The 20,855-nt window shown below is 37.9% G+C and overlaps 1 protein-coding gene across 1 annotated transcript in view; it reads right to left on the bottom strand.

Annotated features, from left to right (window-relative positions):
* Positions 1–19,793, bottom strand: part of LOC121315867 (contactin-associated protein-like 5) — a 111,986-nt gene extending 92,193 nt beyond the window's left edge. The window contains exon 1 of the mRNA XM_041250411.1: positions 19,628–19,793. Coding sequence (XP_041106345.1) covers positions 19,628–19,715 — 88 coding nt within the window. The 5' untranslated portion in view covers positions 19,716–19,793. The remainder of the gene's footprint in view (positions 1–19,627) is intronic.
* Between the last annotated feature and the right edge of the window lie 1,062 nt (positions 19,794–20,855).

Consider the following 20,855-nt stretch of genomic DNA (forward strand, 5'->3'; position numbering starts at 1 on the left):
ACTATTTAACGCAGACTAAATCTAAATTTAGCAGCAATTAGTAAATGATGTCCATAGTGGCCAAATTGGAGAACAGATTACTCAATGACCCAAAACCTTATCAAGATCAGGTCGACTGCATCGGCTTAGGGTTAAAATTGACATTTCTAGAAACCCAAAATCTTTCATGTTCAGCTTGGGGTTGTCTTGCAAATGCAGACAATTCACTTCCCGAAGCTGATCTGAAGAAGAAGATCCATCACCAGAAGATCCAACTATCCCTTCATGTCAAAGTGATGTGTCAACCTAGGCCTCTTTGGAAGTAAAACAAACAAACAAAAAAAATATATATCGCCTTTTTCTGAGTGTATACTTAGGCATAAACATCGATCTACATATGGGTAATCCCACTTTTTCAGGCGAAACAGTTCATTTTCATACAGAAGTAAACCTGGCCCAGACCTCCATTAACCTTGCTATTAATGCCGACTGTGTTACCTGATATACAAGTAGGACTATAAAGTCAGATCAGAAATCAGTGGCTTTTACTTCAGTGCACAAGGAAGTGTGAGCCCTTATAGTTTAAAGTTAGACAGAGAAGTGTAACTTAATAAATTTCTCACTTTGAAAGTTGATGCAGGGTTTATATCTCCAGAAATTATACACTACATTTGCCCAGTTAAATTATGTTAATACAGTCAGCACCGCTTTATCGGGATGCCTCGGGATAAGTAAAAATATCCCAAATAAGCGGCTGTCCCAACCAAACGAGAGGCATTTGAAATGACCTTAGTCACACTTTTTTGTTTCTAAAGGAAAAGAAAAATAATAATATCACATCACATTATGATTAAATGTTATATAATACAAAATGTGAGTCAATCAAGTCACAGGGTAATCTGTATCCCATTTATCCAGGCATCCCGATAATCAATATCCAATTAAGCAATGCCGACTGTATCACACACTGTAAGAAACTAGAAGGCTACTGGATGTGACAATGGCTATTTATAAAGAGAGAGAATATCTAGTACTTGTCCTAGCACTTACTCCTTTATAAATAAACAGCTTTGAAACAATTACTGACCTTGATTTTCAGGGAGTAACAAAATCTCTTGAGAGATGGTAGCCTTAAATTAGTCTATTTTCTGCCTCCCACTCCCCTTCCCTCCCCTCCCCCCAAAAGCAGACCCCTCTACCAACAGTACTACGAAATGACAAGTTTATTGTGCTTTTATAAATTGCACACTTTTACATGATAAGGCTTAAGGCTACTTCCAGAGTAAATAAAGGCAATTCATTTTATGCTTCAGTGTATGCATCAAATCTTTAGATTGCCATTAACAGTCAAGAGTGTAGGTTGTTTAATTTTTTTCTTGGTAAAGGCTCTGTTAAACTACAATCTGTGTACCAAAGGGCTCTCCTCCCCCACTCTTGGTCAGGGTACAGAGAAGGTGTTTTTTCTAAACCATTCTATAACTACCAGTTAGCTACTGTACAGTATACAATACAACGTCATTTAACTTTTTTCAGGCAGGGACCAGGATTAGGAAATAGAAAAGAAGGCAGCATGCAGAAGTTATTAATGTTAATTATTATATACACCACTGCTAGTTATGTTTCTTGTGAGCATAAGGCAACACAGCTTGATATGTCTGGTCACAGAATATGTTCACATGAAACTTTTTTAGTAGCCTAAATGGCACACTTCCACATAATTATACGACTAGATACACCTACAACAGCACGGTCACATTTCAACTGTAAATCTCCCAGTTTATCCTGTGCCAGAGGCAGCAGCAGTATAGTAATGTCTTTAAAGCTACTGTTCTACAAAGCTTCAAGCAGATTAAGATTACACTTGAAACCGTTAGCAGTGGGTATTGGAAATGCTGCACCTCCAATTTAATAAACAACATATCATCTTTGATCTATTGAGAAAAATAAAGATAATAATGTGGCTTTATTGAAGAAAATATGAACCAGTGGTCAATAAGGTTTGTTGAAGTAAGCAGTTCAAACTTAAAAATGGCTAAATGCTCCCCAACAATTCCCCTCTCTGAAGATGATTTATTGACTACATCAGGTGTATCCAAGCAAGATTTGCTGTAAACACAAAATTCTCCAGCCACTTGCACAAAAGTATCATTTCAACCACAGCCTTGGAAGATTCCATAATTCTCAGGCAGTAGCATTGCTTCAAACAACAGTTAGGTGACCCACCCCGGTATTTAATTGACTCTATTGAGAATAATAATAATAATAATAATACATCATCATAATTCCTCCTTGAACTGTCACGCAATTTTTAGTTTATAAAGCTTTTGTAGTGTAAATAATAATAGAAAAATAAAAACTGCCTGCCAGCGTATATTTATTTCCCTCCATACAGGCTAATCAAAATATATTTTGCAATATCACACTTGTGAGCATCCTGTGCCAGTTGACTCTTGAGACCTGGTCTCTCCGTAGCCACTCCAGACCTTTTTACCTTTGATTTCAACTTCCTGCCCCTGTGGGGTCCCAATATGAGACCTTTTGCTTCAATTACAAATGCCTGTGTATTTATTCTGTTCATCTTTCCATTTCTTTTTGGGAATAATCTGTAACCTGAATAGATATAACAAAGACTGAAGCAGTCGTGCAGGCCCCCTGAGGGTATATATAGACTGTACACACAGATCTCATTATCATAGTTCCTTTCATCCGACCTGAGACGAGATATATTACAAACAGATAAGTATCAAGTTACTTATATCTGCTTATTCCCTTGTGTAATTACATGATTTATGTGATATATTGTTACATGCTTATAGTATTTGCTTGTTAGTCCCTCAGCGGCCTTGTGCCCCGTGCGCAGCTGGCGGCTCCGTCTCCCTTCCCCGGGATCGAATTATCTTAAGTCAGCTACTTGTGTTCTCTCTCAGGCTGCTAGCTTTGTTTGAAGTTTAAAAATAAAATTTTGTTTTTTGTTATGAAAATTATACTAAATTAACGGTAACTGAGTTACTGTGTGGTGTGAGAATTTGTTTCTCTGTGTGTATTTTTCTGTTTTTCACAGAAATACAAACGCAGCTGCTGGGCAATCAGCAGTCCTGCGTTGGACCGAGACGCAGCCTTCCCCAGTGTCTTGTTGCCACATTAGTTGTGCTTACAGAATTAGTGTGTTGGAAAACATGGATCGAGAATTGATTAGCAGTTTGCTACGCATGTGGACTGGCAGAGCTAGACTCCTACCTTCTCTGACAAACAAAGGTAGAGCGTTCCATAATGTAGGAGCCTTATAAGAAAAGGCCCTTCCTCCCATATTATTTGTATTTACCCTTGGAATAACCAAGAGCCCTGCATCCTGAGTTATAGGATTCCGTTTAGGAATGTATGGGATCAAAAGCTATTGTAAATAACTGGGTGCTAACCCTTTGCGGTCCAATGTCAGACCAGGTCCGACATTACAATTTTCCCTTAGGAGCTGTATGAAACCGAAAAAAGGGGGGGGGGGGGCGTATGAGCAATAGCCATAGCCCTAGCAGCTGCACCATACAGAGATAAGCAGACATAAACAAAGGAGGTAGCTGCTTCCGCATCCAGCGCTCAAAGAATATCACAGACATTTCCAGAGCTTTTTGAGATGTTATAGTAATAAAATAATTACTTGGATAGCATTATTGAGGAGTTTGGTGATAAAACGAGTGATCAGGAGAGGATTTATCAGTATGCACGACTATATAGAGGTATGTGAAAAATACATAAAGTCGAGAGAAAAGCACCCATAGCAAATTACAAGAAAGGAAATGGTTACCGAACACTATCAAAGAAATATGGAATACCAAAATCCACAATCAGAGCAATAATCAAGAAGTACATGCATAATACTGCACAAAAAACACCATACAAAGGCAACTGAACACAGAAAATGTGTATGCACATAGACCTCACTGCAAACCACTGTTAAAGAAAATTGATAAAACAAATCGTCTAAAAGGTGCCAATAAATATGAACAGGAATCGGAAGCATGTTTCAACACAATTCTCTGGAATTGAAAAAATGAAGATAACAGCTCTGGAATGGTCTTTTCAATCACCAGATCTCAATCCAATAGCAATGCTTTGAACTGATCTGAAAAAAAGCTCTAGACAAGCATTGTGTATTCAATCTGTCTGAGCTCTAAGAAATATGAAAGACAGAATAGGCCCAGATTTCACTAACAAGATGTAACATACTGATTAAGAATAATCATAAACACTGATAGCTGTAATAAAAGCAAAAGGAGGACACCCAAAATACTAAAGCAGGGTGCCGATACTTTTATCAAGAACGAATACTTTAAATATATTTGTTTCTTTTTTAAATATTATTAAATTACTAGAAACTGAATTTTGCTTTATTAAAAAGTGGTTAAAGTTTAATAAATGATTGTCCATAATTTACTACTTATGGTATAATAAGAACAGGGTGCCAATACGTTTGTCTGCAACTGTATTCCAAGGGCAACTATACTGAACAACAGCCAGGCATCGTTCTAGATTAACTAACCTGCAGTATTATTATATTTTTGAGATGTTTAACATAACTCTAAGGAACATTTTGTATTGTAAAACTGAGGACATTCTGCTATTGCATATTATTTTGTACCCTAAACAGAGTTTAATTAAAAGTTATGAATATTACATAGCACTCTAGAGCAAATTATAAAGAATATTTTGAACTTCAGCTTGCAGTGCAGACATATTTTAAAGCATGTTTCAATCAAGTTCTTGTGCTACCTGTGCATCTGTCAAATAAAAATATGAAGGAATTCTCATTTCTTTCTGGCTTCAAACCCTTGAGGTCTTCTTTTCATTAACTGCCTACTGTGCTGATAGGATTTAAAAAAGTGATGAAATATTAACCAATTTAAAGCTACTTTGGAAAATCAAAAGCTTCAACATTTAAATAAACACCACCCACTCTATATATCATGGGTGTTGGGGTCCAGTATAAATCCGCTATATATCGAGGGCTGTGATATAGCGAGAGACCCCTAGAAAAAACAAATAGTCTAACAAATACTCTCTCGTTTTATCAGGGGCGTCAGGGTCCAGTGTAAATCCTCTGTGCAACCCATTTTTTCTTATTTTTTTAATATAAAAAGCAGCACAGCATTTTAATTCGTACAGCAGAGGGTAATTGCTTCTCATCAGCTTAACTCTCCAATTAATTTCATGAGTCTTCCTCGCCTTTCTCAAATGCACAAACCTGCTGCATTGAAAGAATCCATTCCCAACATGTTGCTAGGGAGCTGATGTCACTGCCCTGTGACTTTTGCTACTGCATTGCTACCACAAGTGAACACCTCGTTGGCTAAACTACAAACTGCTTCAGCAATTAGATATTTAATTTGCTTTGTGTTACTGTGCAATGCGTGTGTGTATAGTAACAGTACAATATTAATGCTTTGTTTTTAATTGTTTTGTACATTTTTGTTTGTGGTGTGCAGAACAAAATAAAACAAAACAGTAATTCTAAGTGAAATTGCCTATGTATATTGCAGCTAAGGTATGTGCAGTTAGACTGTAAAAATGGGGAGGCAACCCAAGCACCGCGATATATCCAAATCTGTAGTATAGTAAGGGGCGATATAACGAGAGGTGGGTGTATATATGTTTTTAATACCAAAACTGAATGCATATTTATAGCCCAGAACACAGACTGTATTTATTTTATTTTCACTCATTACTGAATATTGCCTCCTGGTCACTGACTTCTTAACTCTGCCTAGTATCTCTAGGTATGAAATAATATTAGGGTTATCTATTCAAAAATGATGATGAAAACTGCATTAAATATTATACCGTCAAACTTTTAACAGCAGCTTGAGTGCTCAATAAGATTTGATATATCTTCTAACACTCTGGAAAGCATGCAAAAGACAAGTTCACTTTTTTTAAGTGCATGTTTCTGCTTGATGTTGCTATTCTTTTTCTGAGCAGCACCTGTGACTTGCTTTTTTTTCTCAGTCTATAATCTACAAAATAAACAGTTGTGCTTGAAAATATAATAAACTTGCGGAATTAATCTAGAAAGGTGTTTTACTTTGTTTCCTGGACTTGCTATGTGAACAGTTACACTGATGAGCTGATTAGGATGGAAGTCACACTAGAAACATCAGCTGTCAAACAGTAAAATACCCATCTATCAAAGACTGCCTACTCCAGTTTTAATTGGTATTTTAAAAACTGTAAAGAACCAGCAACAATACGCTACCCAAGAAAGCATTTTAATATCTACTGTACACAAAAGAGCATGGCTGGGCAGTTAGAAAGCCACTGATATTGCATCACCTCATCTTTGCTGTCAGGGTCATCATCATACTGACACTCGCGAAACACATACACCTCCAGAAGCATGCCATGCTACAACACAAATTAAGCAGCAGGAGGCATTGGTGCACTGTCTTTGATATAACTGGCATATTCCACAGGCAACAAACATCCCTGGGATAGTCACTTCTTCTTAGACTTTTCATTCCAAAGAACTTTTTCCATCATCCTTAGACTTCCAAAGCTTAAGTGACCCATTTCTTTACTTTCTTTTGAGACACATAAACCTGTCTTGATCATTTCATTGACTCCAAAAAGTGTCCTTTCCTGTTTTTGTTCCTGCTCACTTCAATATAACTAACACCATTCATGGAAAGACTAGTCTCCTTGGAATTTTTCCACATAACATAGCTTTTAGATCCGCTAGTTCAACCGCCAGGAGAGAAACATTCAGCCATTTCTACTTGCCAGATACTGGATTTCACTTGATTGATCAGGACTAGTCATTATCCAGCAGAGTATATGTCAATAAGCTTTATATTAAAACAGATCAGCAATATGCAGTAGAGGTCAAAATGTATCAAAACCAGAGTCCTAATAACTTAAATTTAGATCTTGGGACCAGACATCTATATCTATTGTCATACAGGTGAAAAACAAATTTTATCTGAAATGTGAGTAATACAGCAGGACACAAACAGTCACACATGGAATCGACAGGGAGAAAGAACAACCGGCTGTGCTAAAGAGTTTGAGCCTTAATAACAAGTAAGACATTTATTGCCTGTGCTTGTAGATAAAGGTGACAGATGGGAGTGACAGCTTCACTCATTGTATTGATGCAGACCAGAGCAGCTGATAACCTCAGCGTTCAGTAGGATTAAGAAATATGAAATGTTTTATCGACTAAACAACTGGATAACTTCAGATCACACTGGTAGAACATTCTTTTTTTTTTTTTTTTTTTTTGCATGGTAAATAAATACCTTCAAACTCTGTTCAACTTTTATAAAAAAATTTCAAAAAATGTTGCAACTTGCCATTAGTATCACATACAATCACACACAACTAACGGTTTCCATGAAAACAAAACACTAATAATAACGTGCTCTCAATGGTGTTTTTTTTTTTTTTTTTTTTTTTAAACACCATACTGTTTAAACCTCTCTACAATCCTCTGGTGACCTGTTTTTTTTTCAGTTACATAATTTATGGTAAGTAGAAATATACAAACATCTGCACACTACCTGTTTGCCTTCTCCCAGAAAGCATTATTTTTAATTAGTAGTCTGCACTAAAGGGAAAATAACACTTAGAGAATACTTTACCACATCCATATCAATATCGATCATAGTTACCAAGATATATACATCACAGGCAAAGGGGAAATAAGCCTCAATCAGTAGCGCTGACTATGTTCAATAGGCATAGCAAGGATTCCCATGATACCAAGTTGATGAGAGCTCTTGTGTAACTCTGCTTGTAGCATCTCCTCCCTGTGTGCATTCCTTCTCAATCACCCCCTCTGTCACCTCTGTCAAAGTGTCTGCCTATGGGAGCAGGCTACTCTGGGCCTCACGTCCTCAAGGAGAAGGGGGTCTCTGGGCTCAGACACCAACAGTCATTGCCCAAGCCAAGTGAACAAGAAAGTTTCCGTGGTTTTTAGCAGTTTCCGTGTGTGGCAGAGCAGAGCTCTGCCCTATATGGATTGGCAGGGATGAGGTTAAATTCCCCTACCTGCCTGGGTTTATTGTGTTCAGGTGGCTGGGGTTGATTGGAGTAATTAATGATCAATCAGCACTCAGCCACCCGACATAAAGGGAGGCCTCAGCTTCCCATTAGGAGAGGAGGGAGCTGAGGAAGCAAGCTGGTGTTTGTGCTTGTTTGTGCTTGTTTGTGCTTGTTTGTGCTTGTTGTGTGCTGTTTTTGTTTTTCTTTTTTTGATCCAGTGAAGGCATCACCCAGCCTGGAAACCTTTATTTTTGTAAGTCTTGTTCTGTGTCTTTCTATTTGTGTTTAAATATCTTTGTTTTTGCCCTTGTGCACTTTTATTTTGTGTTTATTTGTAATAAAAAGTATTATTTTTTTGAATTGCAGTCTGTCTCTGGGCCTCTATCCACTCGCCAGCCTGTCACACCATGTTTTTCAATCTTTTAGGAAAGACGGTCAAATGTATTTAATCTTACTGTTTCTTTCATGTGTGCATAAAAATCCATGAGGAAGTGACTTCAGACCACATAACATATTTATCTCTTTAATGAAACAGAATTGAACCTCACTCCAAAAAAAAAAAAAAAAAAAAAAAAAAAAAAAGTCATCACATCACGGAATTGTTTTTAGATGAATTAAATTGGACTTTTGGCAAAACTATATTATTAAATTACACTACATGTTTATTTTTTCCCCTTCTTTTTTATGTTGCAAAATGCCTCCTGTAGGGAGAACCACTTATTTGTACTGTCTTATTGTTTAATTTGAGCTGATACAACTTTTAAAGAACACGGACCAGTACAAAGTTAAGTGCAAAGTTACCTGGATTTCTTAAGCGGGTACATTATTCTTTGTCACTTAAGCGTTTAAATGCTGTGAGACAGTGGTATAAATCATAATGCATGCTTACCAGACAGAAGTTAATATACAAAAAAAAAGTTTATCATATGCAGTGTATATAACCTTAACTTCTTTGAGAGAGGTTGTTTCCCATTCTTGACTGGCATTTACTGTTACTAATGGTATTAAGTGGTAGTGGGCAACAATATTAAAATTGTATATCGATATCTTGCACATATATTTCGATAGCGATAATAGAATTCTTCCAAAACACAAATATAATAACCCAATTGCAATATCAAACATGACGTTAACTGATATTTACATATGAAAAGCAATAAACTTACTCTAACTTAGTGGTGCTTTACTTCACAATATCCATGGAGAGAAACAAGGTCTTTTTATATTGTTTTAATATTCCATTATCAGCCCTCTCAAATCTGAAATATTTCTATACTTCACACTGCACAGACTTTAGCCAATCTTGAAGTAATTGAATCGTCAGCTGCTGTACATCATGCTGACTCACAAAACCTCTAAAAGTATTAAGTATGAAGTATTTTGAGAAATGTTTCGATGTCTTAACCCTTTGACGCCGGACCATTTAATTTCGTGCATTTTTGACCGATGACGCACCCCCTGTGTTCTGTGATGTCTCACAGCAATAATAAGCTGTGTGGTAATCAAACCAGTCTTTCTGAAGCTTGTTATTGAGAAAACCTAGGCCCTAGAAACAACAAACCCATGTTTCCCTCCGAAAATTGGTTTGTATTTATTTTGTATTACATGTATTGCATTATCATCATAGAGTTTTTTCTATCGACTGTTTTTTCTTCTGCTGAATATATACTTTTTCTTTATTTTTTACTTGCCATGGTCGCAACATGTAGGCTAAATTATTCTGCTTTACATAAAACAGCTTGTTTTCATACTTGTTTTTACTATTTGTTGTTGTATTGAACTTATTTCTATAACGTTTGCATATAATAATATACTAATACGAAGTGTTTGCTGCATGCTTATTTATTTTACAGTGTATGCTGAAAATAAAAAGAATTAAAAGCACGTTTGAAATATTACATTCTTTATATCATATGTATTATAATATTAATATGAATTATATAGATGATATAATAATTAATAATAATAATAATAATAATAATAATATAATAATAATAATAATAATAATAATAAACTGCATTTTCACTTGTATGTATTTGTATATTTTCAGTGTAAAAGGTTTAGCATAAGACTTAACAAAGTACTTAGATATTTTACTTAGTCCGGCCAGCTTCTATAAGTCTGGGGAATTTTTACATACAGACTATGGTTGACAAACATACAAACCTTTGTAGTGTGTTCGTATTCTGAATTGTAAAAAAAAAATAAAAAGGGGGGGCCATAGAATCAGAAAGAAAATAAAAATAAAATGAATCAGGACCGGGCGAGATATATCAGACCCCTTAAAAATGTTATGTGTTTGGAAAGGTAAAAAATATTTGAAATATATTTCAATTTCATATATTTTTTTTTTTTTATTTGAAAAAACTGTAATATCCAGATATTTTTTTTTCTATCTAACTTGGAAAGTGGTTGATATATATATATATATATATATATATATATATAATATATATATATATATATATATATATATATATATATATATATATATATATTTGTTATTTTTATGGGGGGCGTGGCTTACGTATTTATTTTTTTATATTCCACTAGTTAACAAATTATATTATTGGAAACAGCTACTTCAGACCTTTCTATTAATATATTGGGTTTTAAACTCTGATTTAATGTTACCAAACAACAAGCAATAAAACACATGTTCATGTCCAAATATGGGAATTCTGATTAGACGGCAAAGGGTTAAAAGTACATCTCATTTATAATACCGAAAGCTCGCATTTTAAAAAGACATTAATAATAGCGTAAGTAATGAACCGCTGAAAAATGCACATATCTCATAATAATGCAAAACGGATGGCCAATGGTGCTTATGCAGCATTCAAATAAGATAACTCTGTGACAATGAAGGTTATTACATTTAAATCAATGTGTTTATTTCAACTGTACCAATCTTTAAAAAAAAAACCTGTAATTAGTTTCAACATTGGTCTAGTAATTGTTTCAGTTAGCATACTCTGGTTGTGTGTCATTATAATTACATTAGCCCATAGTCAGTTTATAAAAGTACTCTCCAAACGAAACCAATCATTTTTCCTGCTACATGCTTGTAATGTCAAATAAAGACAAGGTGACAGCAGAAATCAGCATAAGGGCCCGCTGTTATAGATCCTTGAAGCAGAATGAGAAGCCACATAGTTTAAGAGTAGGGTGTAAAGTTCAGAGTTCAGTTCTGTTTTTCTTATTGCTTGTTGCATTACCAATTATTATGTCTAACGCTTCTACTAATACATCTAATAATACACACTAATGAACAAGTTTGTTTACTTATCACAAAACTGTTTAAGCACTAAAGTGTTAAATACAATTTAATTATTTATGTTTGACAATTGCTTCATAATAAAATAATGGTAATTTGTCTAAAACTGTTTGTGTGTTGTGTGTGTGTGTATATATATAGATTAACATGCAATGAGCGAAAGGCCACACACACATTATATATATATATAGAATACTGACGAAATACAGACAAATAATTTTTACTGTAAAAAAATACAGTTTTTTTATTTAGTCATACGGAAAGGTTTTGACTAAAAAATAACGTAGGAAATAAACAATAAACAACGGGGTGGAACAACCACAACAACATGTCCTAAAAAAAAAAAAGTACAACATAGGAGCTCTCTCCTCTATTTGGAACGCACGTATTAGCCCTCTTGCTTTCTATTCTGGATAGAGAATCACTTTCAATTAACAACTCTACATAACACCATGTTACTTTACTGAAACCACAGGGCCTGTGAATTACAATTATTCGTTCTGAAAGGCTCACTTTAATGCCTGTGGAACAACATGGAGAAAATGTTACTATGTAGTAATGTACTTTCAAAAAGGATTGAAAAGTTAAACTATACAAGGTATCATGAAAGAAGGTAGAGGAGCTACATTGTAAAAAAATGTCCATGCATAGTTATCTATACCAGACAAGCAGTTATCAAGCATTCAAGAGCTCAGCAAATCAGTAGTCAGTGCTATAAAATGCATGATATCACAATGCAGTGCCATTTAAAATATATATTTACAGCAAAGTCCTTGAGATATAAATATAAGCAAGGTTGTTAATCTTACTCAAAGGACAACAATGTAAAAGGCAGTAATAATTGTATTAATGAAGCAGTTGGCCTAGCTCTCTGAAGGCCCCTATACACCAGACGTGATGCAACAAGCGAATGTGCCATACAACACATCGCACCATGACAAAAAAAAACAAACATGTATTTTTGATAGGAGCTGTTCACACTGCCTGTGATGCACTGAAGCAATGGAAAAAAAAAAAATATCATTGCTGTTTTGCTTTTTTTGCGATTTTGTCACGTCGCATTTAGGGAACTGACCAATGAGGAACAGCTTCCTTTGTGCGCCTTCAGTAAACAACGGTGGAAGAAAAGTTAATTCTTGCAGTATCAAAATACCTGGAGCTGTACAATAAAGACACGGCAATGAAGGAGAACATCTGGCAAGAACTGAATATAGCTGGTGTGTATGACTCATTTACCTTTACTGAAATAAGTATTTTGAAAAGCTATTATGTATTCTACATTTTTATTAGCTGTATAACAGTGATTTTTTTCCAGCTGATGATACAATCAGAGGAGAGTTGTCTATCACATTGTGCACGACTGTCACCACTGGTGTGAAAGGTAGTATCACAGCAAATTTACCATATCGCAAGACATCACATCGCAGCTGGTGTGTGGCGACCTTTAGTGAGGGGTTTTCAAGTGGGGGTACACATAGCACTGGGGCTACTTCTAACGGCCATAAGGGGTATGCAGGATGACTCAGAAATGCACAAATAAAAATGAAAGTAAAAGAAAATAATGTTTTGAATTGATTTTTTTTTTATTATTTAGTGACCAATTATAATTTTCCTCTCGGTTTTCTCCCAATTTGGAATGCACAATAGCTTTTCTCCTCAAAACAGCAATTCCACACATGACTTACGAGACCCAAAGATTCAGTCGGCATCCTCCGATCCCACGTCCAAGCCAGCTTCCTTTTTCACCCAGGAACTCAAGAGCGGATGTCAGCGAGATACCGACCTCTGGAGGACAAAGGCCAGCCTTGCAGGTGTCCACTCTGAGCTCACTAGAGCAATGATGAGAAAAAGTCAGAGCCAGTGCGACGCTCCCTTCGGAGTCCCCAGCGAAGACCGAAGTTCGCACAGCCAGGACGTGAACCTGCGCTGTATGAACCTGCAAGAGGTGGTGGTCATGAGTTCCAACCCGTCTGAGACCGCCGGCTGAAGGGGCCTCCCTGTGCAGTGCCTGTGGAGAGTTTAGGCACAACTGGGAGGACTGTCTCTATGGAGACCTCTGTTATGAGGAGGCGTGGAACCAGGGCCTGGTTGGGGACCAGACCCGGTTGTCTCCAGTGCCCAAGAGGGGGAAGCCCAACCACCCAGTGGGAGGAATCCAAACGTCCTACGCCTGAGTAGGAGGAGCCCGAACATCCTACACCTAAGTGGGAGCAGCCTGAATGTCCTAAGCCCGAGTGGGAGGAGCCCGAACATCTTACATCAAGAAGGGGAGAGTCCGAGCGTCCAGTGCCCAAAAGGGGGGAGGCCGAGTGACCACAGCCCAAGAAAGGGAAGCTCACTAGTCCAGCACCCAAGAGGGGGGAGTCAGTGCGTCCACAGCCCAAAAGGGGGAAGACCAAGCGACCACAGCCCAAGAAAGGGAAGCTCACTAGTCCAGGGCCCAAGACAGCAGCAGGGGAAGATTACCCTCTGTTTCCGCCTCCACCAGCAGAGGAAAATTACATGCTGGTTCCGCCTCCAGCACCATGGGAAGAATATCTACCGCTCCTGTCTCCACTACCAGGGGAAGAAGTGGATCTCCTGCTCGCGCCAGGATGGCTGGGGGCTCCCCTCCTGCCGTTGCCTCCTGAGGATCCGCACCTGCTGTTGCCTTCTGAGGGACCACTCCGGCCCTGTCTTGCACCGCCTAGGGCTGCAAAGCTTGCATCGCCTAGGGCTGCCGAGCCTGCACAGCCTAGGGATGCCACGCCTGCACAGCCTAGGGCTGCAAAGCCTGCACTGCCTAGGGATGCCGAGCCTGCACCGCCTAGGGATGCAGAGCCTGCACCGCATAGGGATGCAGAGCCTGATCCGCCTATGGCTGCAAAGCCTGCACTGCCTAGGGATGCAAAGCCTGCACCGCCTAGGGCTGCCACTCCTGCACTGCCTAGGGATGCAGAGCCTGCACCGCATAGGGATGCCGAGCCTGCACAGCCTAGGGATGCCACGCCTGCACAGCCTAGGGCTGCAAAGCCTGCACCGCCTAGGGATGCCGAGCCTGCACTGCCTAGGGCTGCAAAGCCTGCACCGCCTAAGGCTGCCACTCCTGCACTGCCTAGGGCTGCAAAGCCTGCACTGCCTAGGGATGCCAGTTTGCCATTGCCTGGGGGTGCCAGTTTGCCAACTGTTGCACCGCTCAGGGATGCCACGCTCAGGGATGCCACACCTGCTCCGCTCAGGGGCATCTGCTCCGCATCGCCTGGGGTTGCCGCCTCCTCTGCATCACCTGGGGAGGCTAGTCTACGGAGTATGAGGGAGAAGTGGAGCTTTTTGGCCATGGGCTCCCCTAGGGTTCCCCTCCCGAATTCACCTCGCTGTCAGAGAATCTGCAGTTGCCACTGGTTAGGGTTGCTTGCTGGCCATCGCCGGCATGACTCCGCCTGGGGATTTGTTGCCATCAGCAGCACTTTTGATGTGAAATTAAATGTGTTATGTTCTTGCACAAACAAGAAAACAAACAAATATTATTGTGACACCAGTACTGCAGGAAAAACACACTCTGTGCGCTGTTTATTCAAAGAAAAATAAATTAAAAGGTTTTACAAAAACACTGCTCCCAGAGCTAAATAAATAATTAAACAAAATAAATCACAAACATGAAAACACAGGTCAGGCTGGGCAGATCGCCTTCACTGTTCCTGTTTTTACTTTCGTTTCTCTTTCACTCTTCTCCGCTCTCGTTCTCCTTTTTTTTGGATCCTTTTTGCCGCAAGGAACTCTGCCTGCGGGAGCTCCTACTAAAAAGTCTGGAACAGCATTACTTTTACATCGCGTGTCTCCTGCTGCACGAAGACATTCAGCTGTTCTCAGATGCAGCTCCCTCTTTCGGCTTTGGAGAATACTACAATGGAAAATGGTTTTCTGTTCCATGACCCGAAGAATTCATCAGCATTCCTATCCTCGATCACTGTATTCAGTTGCTGTAGCCGCATTCCTTTTGGGGGTCTTCCTCCAATTATTCTTCTCCACTCAGATAATTCAGCTACAGTCCAAATTAACAAAGGTCATTCATCCTCCCACCATATAACGATAATATTCAGAAGGATTATTTGGTTACCGGTTACTCATCAGTTCATTCTCAGAGTTCAACACCTGAATGTAATCTCAGATTCTCTTTCTCGTTTCCAAATGCAGAGATTCAGAGCATTAGCTCCTGAAGACGACCTCCTACCAACCCAGTTTCCTCCCTTTTCAGACCTGACATTCATGTGAGCCACCTGCTGCATTCCCTATTCTGCAGGCTCAAGAAACAACTCTTCTCAGCATCACTCCCGCTCACTGCAAATATACTGGTCATCTTGGAATTGCATTCTGTTCCCTTCATTTTCAATGCCTGTAGTATCATTCTATATTATGTGTCCCTTAAGAATGAAGCTATAAGAGTTTCCTCCATCAATATTTCAATTTCCGGCATCCAGTTTTTCTACAAACTAATTTTCGGCATCCCGACTCTACAATCGGCAACTCACACATTTCTCTAATCCTGAAAGGGCTTAAACGACTAGAATCTCTTTCTCACCCTGCTTGCTTACCTATCACCATCAACGTACTCTCTTGGTGCCTCTCATCCGCACCGGCTACTCCTCCCAGTTTAGATAAACCTTAAAGCCCTTTTCTCTTAGACTTCTTGGGTTCCTTAGGTGCCCCAGAGTATACATTGCTCTCAAATTCAAACCCCAGATTCACCCCTGTATCTCCGACCACGCAATTACCTCATCTGATACCTTTCCCTTCCTGTTCAAAAGTAAAACTGTCCAGGAAGATTAGGGAACCCTTTCTATTTCGTTTATAAATAAAACTCCCACGTTAGCCCATATGACCCCATTCTCTCTTATCCATCTCCGTATTCCTCAGGGCGCATCACCCTCAGACCTGCTGTTTATTAGTGAAAATGGAATAATCGTCACCCGCCATTGGTTCTTCTTTCACCTTCGCCAGATTCTTTCCAGGTCCAGATTCACAGCTGAGCAGTTCTCCGGTCATTCCTTCAGAATCGTAACAGCTTCTTGCCACAGAGTTCCAGGCTCCCTTATCAAATGGTTAGGTTGTTGGTTGTTCAGTGCTTAACAAGTTTACATTAGAACAAATTATGGATCCTAAAAATGCTTTTACTAAAATATACTCTTAAGCGTTAGTAGCCTGCCTGGAGGAAGGGCAATCGAATCAGCCTTGAATTCCTAGAGGTTTATTTCCCAAAAATGGGTTTTGTTTTCCTCTCCTGTGTGCTAGTGATCATTTGTTAAAGGTTGGCTAAACCTTCAAGTGGGCTATATTTAATACTAATCGCGGCATTGAGACCCGCTTGTTCTTTTTGAGGGTCTCCGTCTCGTCCATTCGGCCAGGTAGCGTGCCCTCAAACCAAGTTAGGTTTGATGCCAAATGAAAGCATATATACAACACAATTCTCTGTAAAATAGCATACTCCGCATTCTCCACAATAAATAGTTGTACTAAAACATTTCATGATTGGTGTTTGTCCCGAACTATTGAACTACTTAGAGACTTCCAGTGACTCCAGAAGGATTTAGACCACATTGGGCTGAAACAAGGAAAATGAAATGTAATGTTACTTAATGTAAATAATTACATTATTTACATTAAGTGTAATTAAACTGGTCAAAAGTTTTTGGTATTCAAATACCAAAAGGGGGTTCCACCATAAGAACGGCCTTGCTTTTGTAATAGACTCATCGCTATCAGCAACCAAACACAATGCTTGGTTAATAAAGTCAAAGGTGTGTGTGGAGGCTGTATAATGCAAAGGTGAAGCTGTACTTAGCATACTGATTTAGAAGCAGGAACAGGCATGGGAGGTAGATTGGGGTGAAAAATGGGGTCCATTGAGGGCATACAGTTTTATGAATATGCATGACAAGCCTCATTCTTTAGGTAACCCCTCAAAGCAAGGCTTCTCATTTACATTTTTATGTGAGTTACAGGTCACAGGTCCTTGCCATCATTCCTACCAAAATAATACCTTGTCTTGAGGCAAGAAAAAATAAATACAATTTATGATTTAATTGGGTGATGCAATCCATATTAAAAGTGACTCTGTAGCAGTTATTGATGCACAATTTGGTTAAAAGCATCTGCTAAATGACTAAACAATAATAATAATAATAATAATAATAAATAATAATAATAATAATAATAATAATAATAATAATAATAATAATAAACCACACAGCAGGGCTTAGTTGGTCGGAAGATTTCCAGCATTTATACAGTCAGTATTCAATAGTATATCATATGAACATATTGATGGCGTGTTTCTTATGAATAGTATATGACGGTAAGCCCCATGTACATTTTGCATATCCATCGATTGCTAACCCTAATTGGTGAAATAATGAAGAATTGAATATAAATCATTTTAGGTAAAATATACTTGTGGAATGGATACATTCTGTAAAAAACTTAAAAATATTCCAAAATACACACACACACACACACACACACACACACACACACACACACACACACACACTATATATATATATATATATATATATATATATATATATATATATATATATATATATATATATAATATAATATATATATACACACACACACATAGCAGACAGAAAAAAAGTATTGTCTGTCTAGCATTTCAGTCAAAATGTGTACAATTAGTTTACGTTGACACAATAACCTTAAAATAAACAACTTAAAGAGCACCAAAATAGTTCTTACAGCTGCACAATAAATTACTTCCAATAGCATTTTCTACCATTAATGTAGCAGATGAAATTGGGTTTGTAATTGTTATTTAGTCAGGTACCTCAAAGCACGTCCAGAAAATATATTTGCTGTACCACACTGTGGTCTAAACATAGTATGTGAATGCTCCATTTAAGGTGGATGAAATATGAATAGAACAATGACATGTTTTAATAGAAATTTGCAACAGTGCATAGCACAAAAGAGGCAGCAAGAGCAAAGCATGAGAAAGTTTATGTTCTCGTAAAATTTAGTCTTGCAGCTGAACTACAATAGTGGCATTGTCGATATAGCTTGGTCATTTAAAACCTCCGTAGAAATGTCTGCATGTGCTGTTGGACAGACACTTCAACTCCCACAATTTATGGCTATTCAAGTACATTTTAACTGTCTGTAAACTGAATCATGTCGTACATATTCAAAATAATAATAATAATAAATAATAATAATAATAATAATAATAATAATAATAATAATAATAATAATAATAATAAACGAAATCGTTCCAATACAGTTAACATATTGTGATCTGCTGCCGTTTAAATACAGCTATTCAACACTGAATGTTTAATTCAATGACTAAATCATATTTCAAAAGAAAAAATTAGAGAACATGCTAAAACAATCTATCCGAGCTCTAGTAAAATAAAAATAAAATATACGCAACAAAAACAATTGTCTGTCAAAGTTGTCAAAGTTTTTTTTTTTTTTTTTAATTATTTTATATTTATGTCATTTATAAACTGCATTATTATTAAAGAACATATTTTAAATAATGTTCACCTTACGATTAGTTTGCTTGTCTTTTCTTTCTGCCAGATCATGCAAAGCTTAGTGAGACGAAGGAGGAACGTAAAGCAATTCCGAACATAGTAACCGGTTAGGAAACAAAATCCCATGTTCCCGAGTTGTGGGTAGGTAGCGCGGAATGAACTGACACAGGCTTTCCTTATTCCTTCCTGAGTGGTGTGTCTCCACTTCCTCGTCGCTTACTTTTCCCTTCGTGGCAGCTCCTTTTCCCACGACATCCTGGTGCCAAATCCCAGTTTAAATACACTGTCGCATAGACCCTCTCCTCACGACAACAACCTACAGTCCTGCCGTCCCTCCTCTGAAACAAAATGCAGGCGCCACTGTAAACGAAGCTTCATCTAGTAGTCGAGAAAGCCCTGGAGGGGACCTCGACTAGCACGGTCCGCAAACAGCACTATGATAACAGGCAGGAAATAGAACCGTGGGGTGAATAACCCCCAGCGGTGGAAAATGGAGAGAACGGTGTTTTAAAAATAAATCTCAGTTACAATACAAAACAAGGACGGCCTCAAAAATAAATGTCCCCATGTTTTGTGGAGTGTCGAAAAGAACCACATTTAACATACAGCATTTGTTTGAAGATTCAATATTTAATGAATGGTAACATGCAGGGTTTTTAAAAAAACACAAAAAAAAACACAAAACATACTTGTTTCATTTCACTTCAAGTATTTAAGTTTTTTTTTTTAATTATTATTATTATATTTCATTTATAAAACTGCATTATTAGTTAACGATAAATATGTTTTAAATAGATTTACTTACGATTATTTTCTGCCAGAATCAGGCAAATGCTTAGTGAGACGAAGAGGAACGTAAGCATTCCGAACACCGGTTTTAGAACAAAATCCATGTTCACTTGTGTAGGCGCTGAATGAACTGACAGTCTTCTTATTCCTGCCTGAGTGTGTGTTCTCTCAGCTGACTTTCCCTTCGTGCAGCTCTTTCACGACATCCTGGTGCCAAATGCATTTTAATACACTGTCTGCATACCCTCCTCAGACACACCTACAGTCCTGCCTCCTCTGAAACAAATGCAGCCACTGTAACGCGTTCATTCGAGAAAGCCTCTGGACCTCCAGACTAGCACAGTCCAGCAAACAGCACTATGAATATACATGCTAGTACCGTGGGGTGAAGTACCAGCGTGGAAGGTAAGAGACGGTGTTTTATCTCAGTTACATACAAACAAAGACATGCCTCAAATAATGTCCCATGTTTTGAGTCGAAAGAACACATTTAACAGCATTTTTGAAGATTCAATATTTAATGGTAAACAATGCAGTTTGAGCAAAACACCACCAATGTGTTAAGGTTACTTCAGCACCATCATCCAATCAGTCAAGTCTAATTTCCAGCTCAGGAATAGTTTTAGCAGTAATAAAACGAATTATATATAGATGTTCACATATTATTGGGGCGGGTCCCTTAGCTTCTTGCAAAAAGGTATTTATTGTGGGTGTGTGTGTTTTTTTTTTTTTTTTTTTTGCTTTCTATATACAATACAATATATACACTTTGATGTAATTAAACAGTGTTTAAAATATAAATGTCTTAAAATTAGTTAAACTAAAATGAACATAAAAGCATAAATGGTTAAAGCTTAATGACAAGCATCCAACAGATGCACAGATAGGATAATTGGTGTCTACTCATAGCTGGACTCTTTACACATTATTGATTAAGATTCTGTTTAGGTTCACTGCACTATTGCTGTTTCATGGCTGGGTGGCCCAGGCAACTCTGCAGGTAAAATTTAGATGTGCAGTTATCATTAGTGTATATCACAAAAAAAAAACACCACGCAGTGTGCCACTCTTGAGTCTGCTTGAGAGAAGCCAGGGATTGTTTATGTGTTCTATGTCATATTGAAGTAATCTGGTAGCGCTTTGTATGCAAGCCTTCAATGAATCTTCCAGCACTGTGCCACACAGTTACATGATCTCTCACTTTCTATGAGCACTGCATTCTGAAGCACCAACAATGTTGTTAA

This window comes from Polyodon spathula, chromosome 1, assembly GCF_017654505.1.
Source record: "Polyodon spathula isolate WHYD16114869_AA chromosome 1, ASM1765450v1, whole genome shotgun sequence".
Lineage (NCBI taxonomy): Eukaryota > Metazoa > Chordata > Actinopteri > Acipenseriformes > Polyodontidae > Polyodon > Polyodon spathula.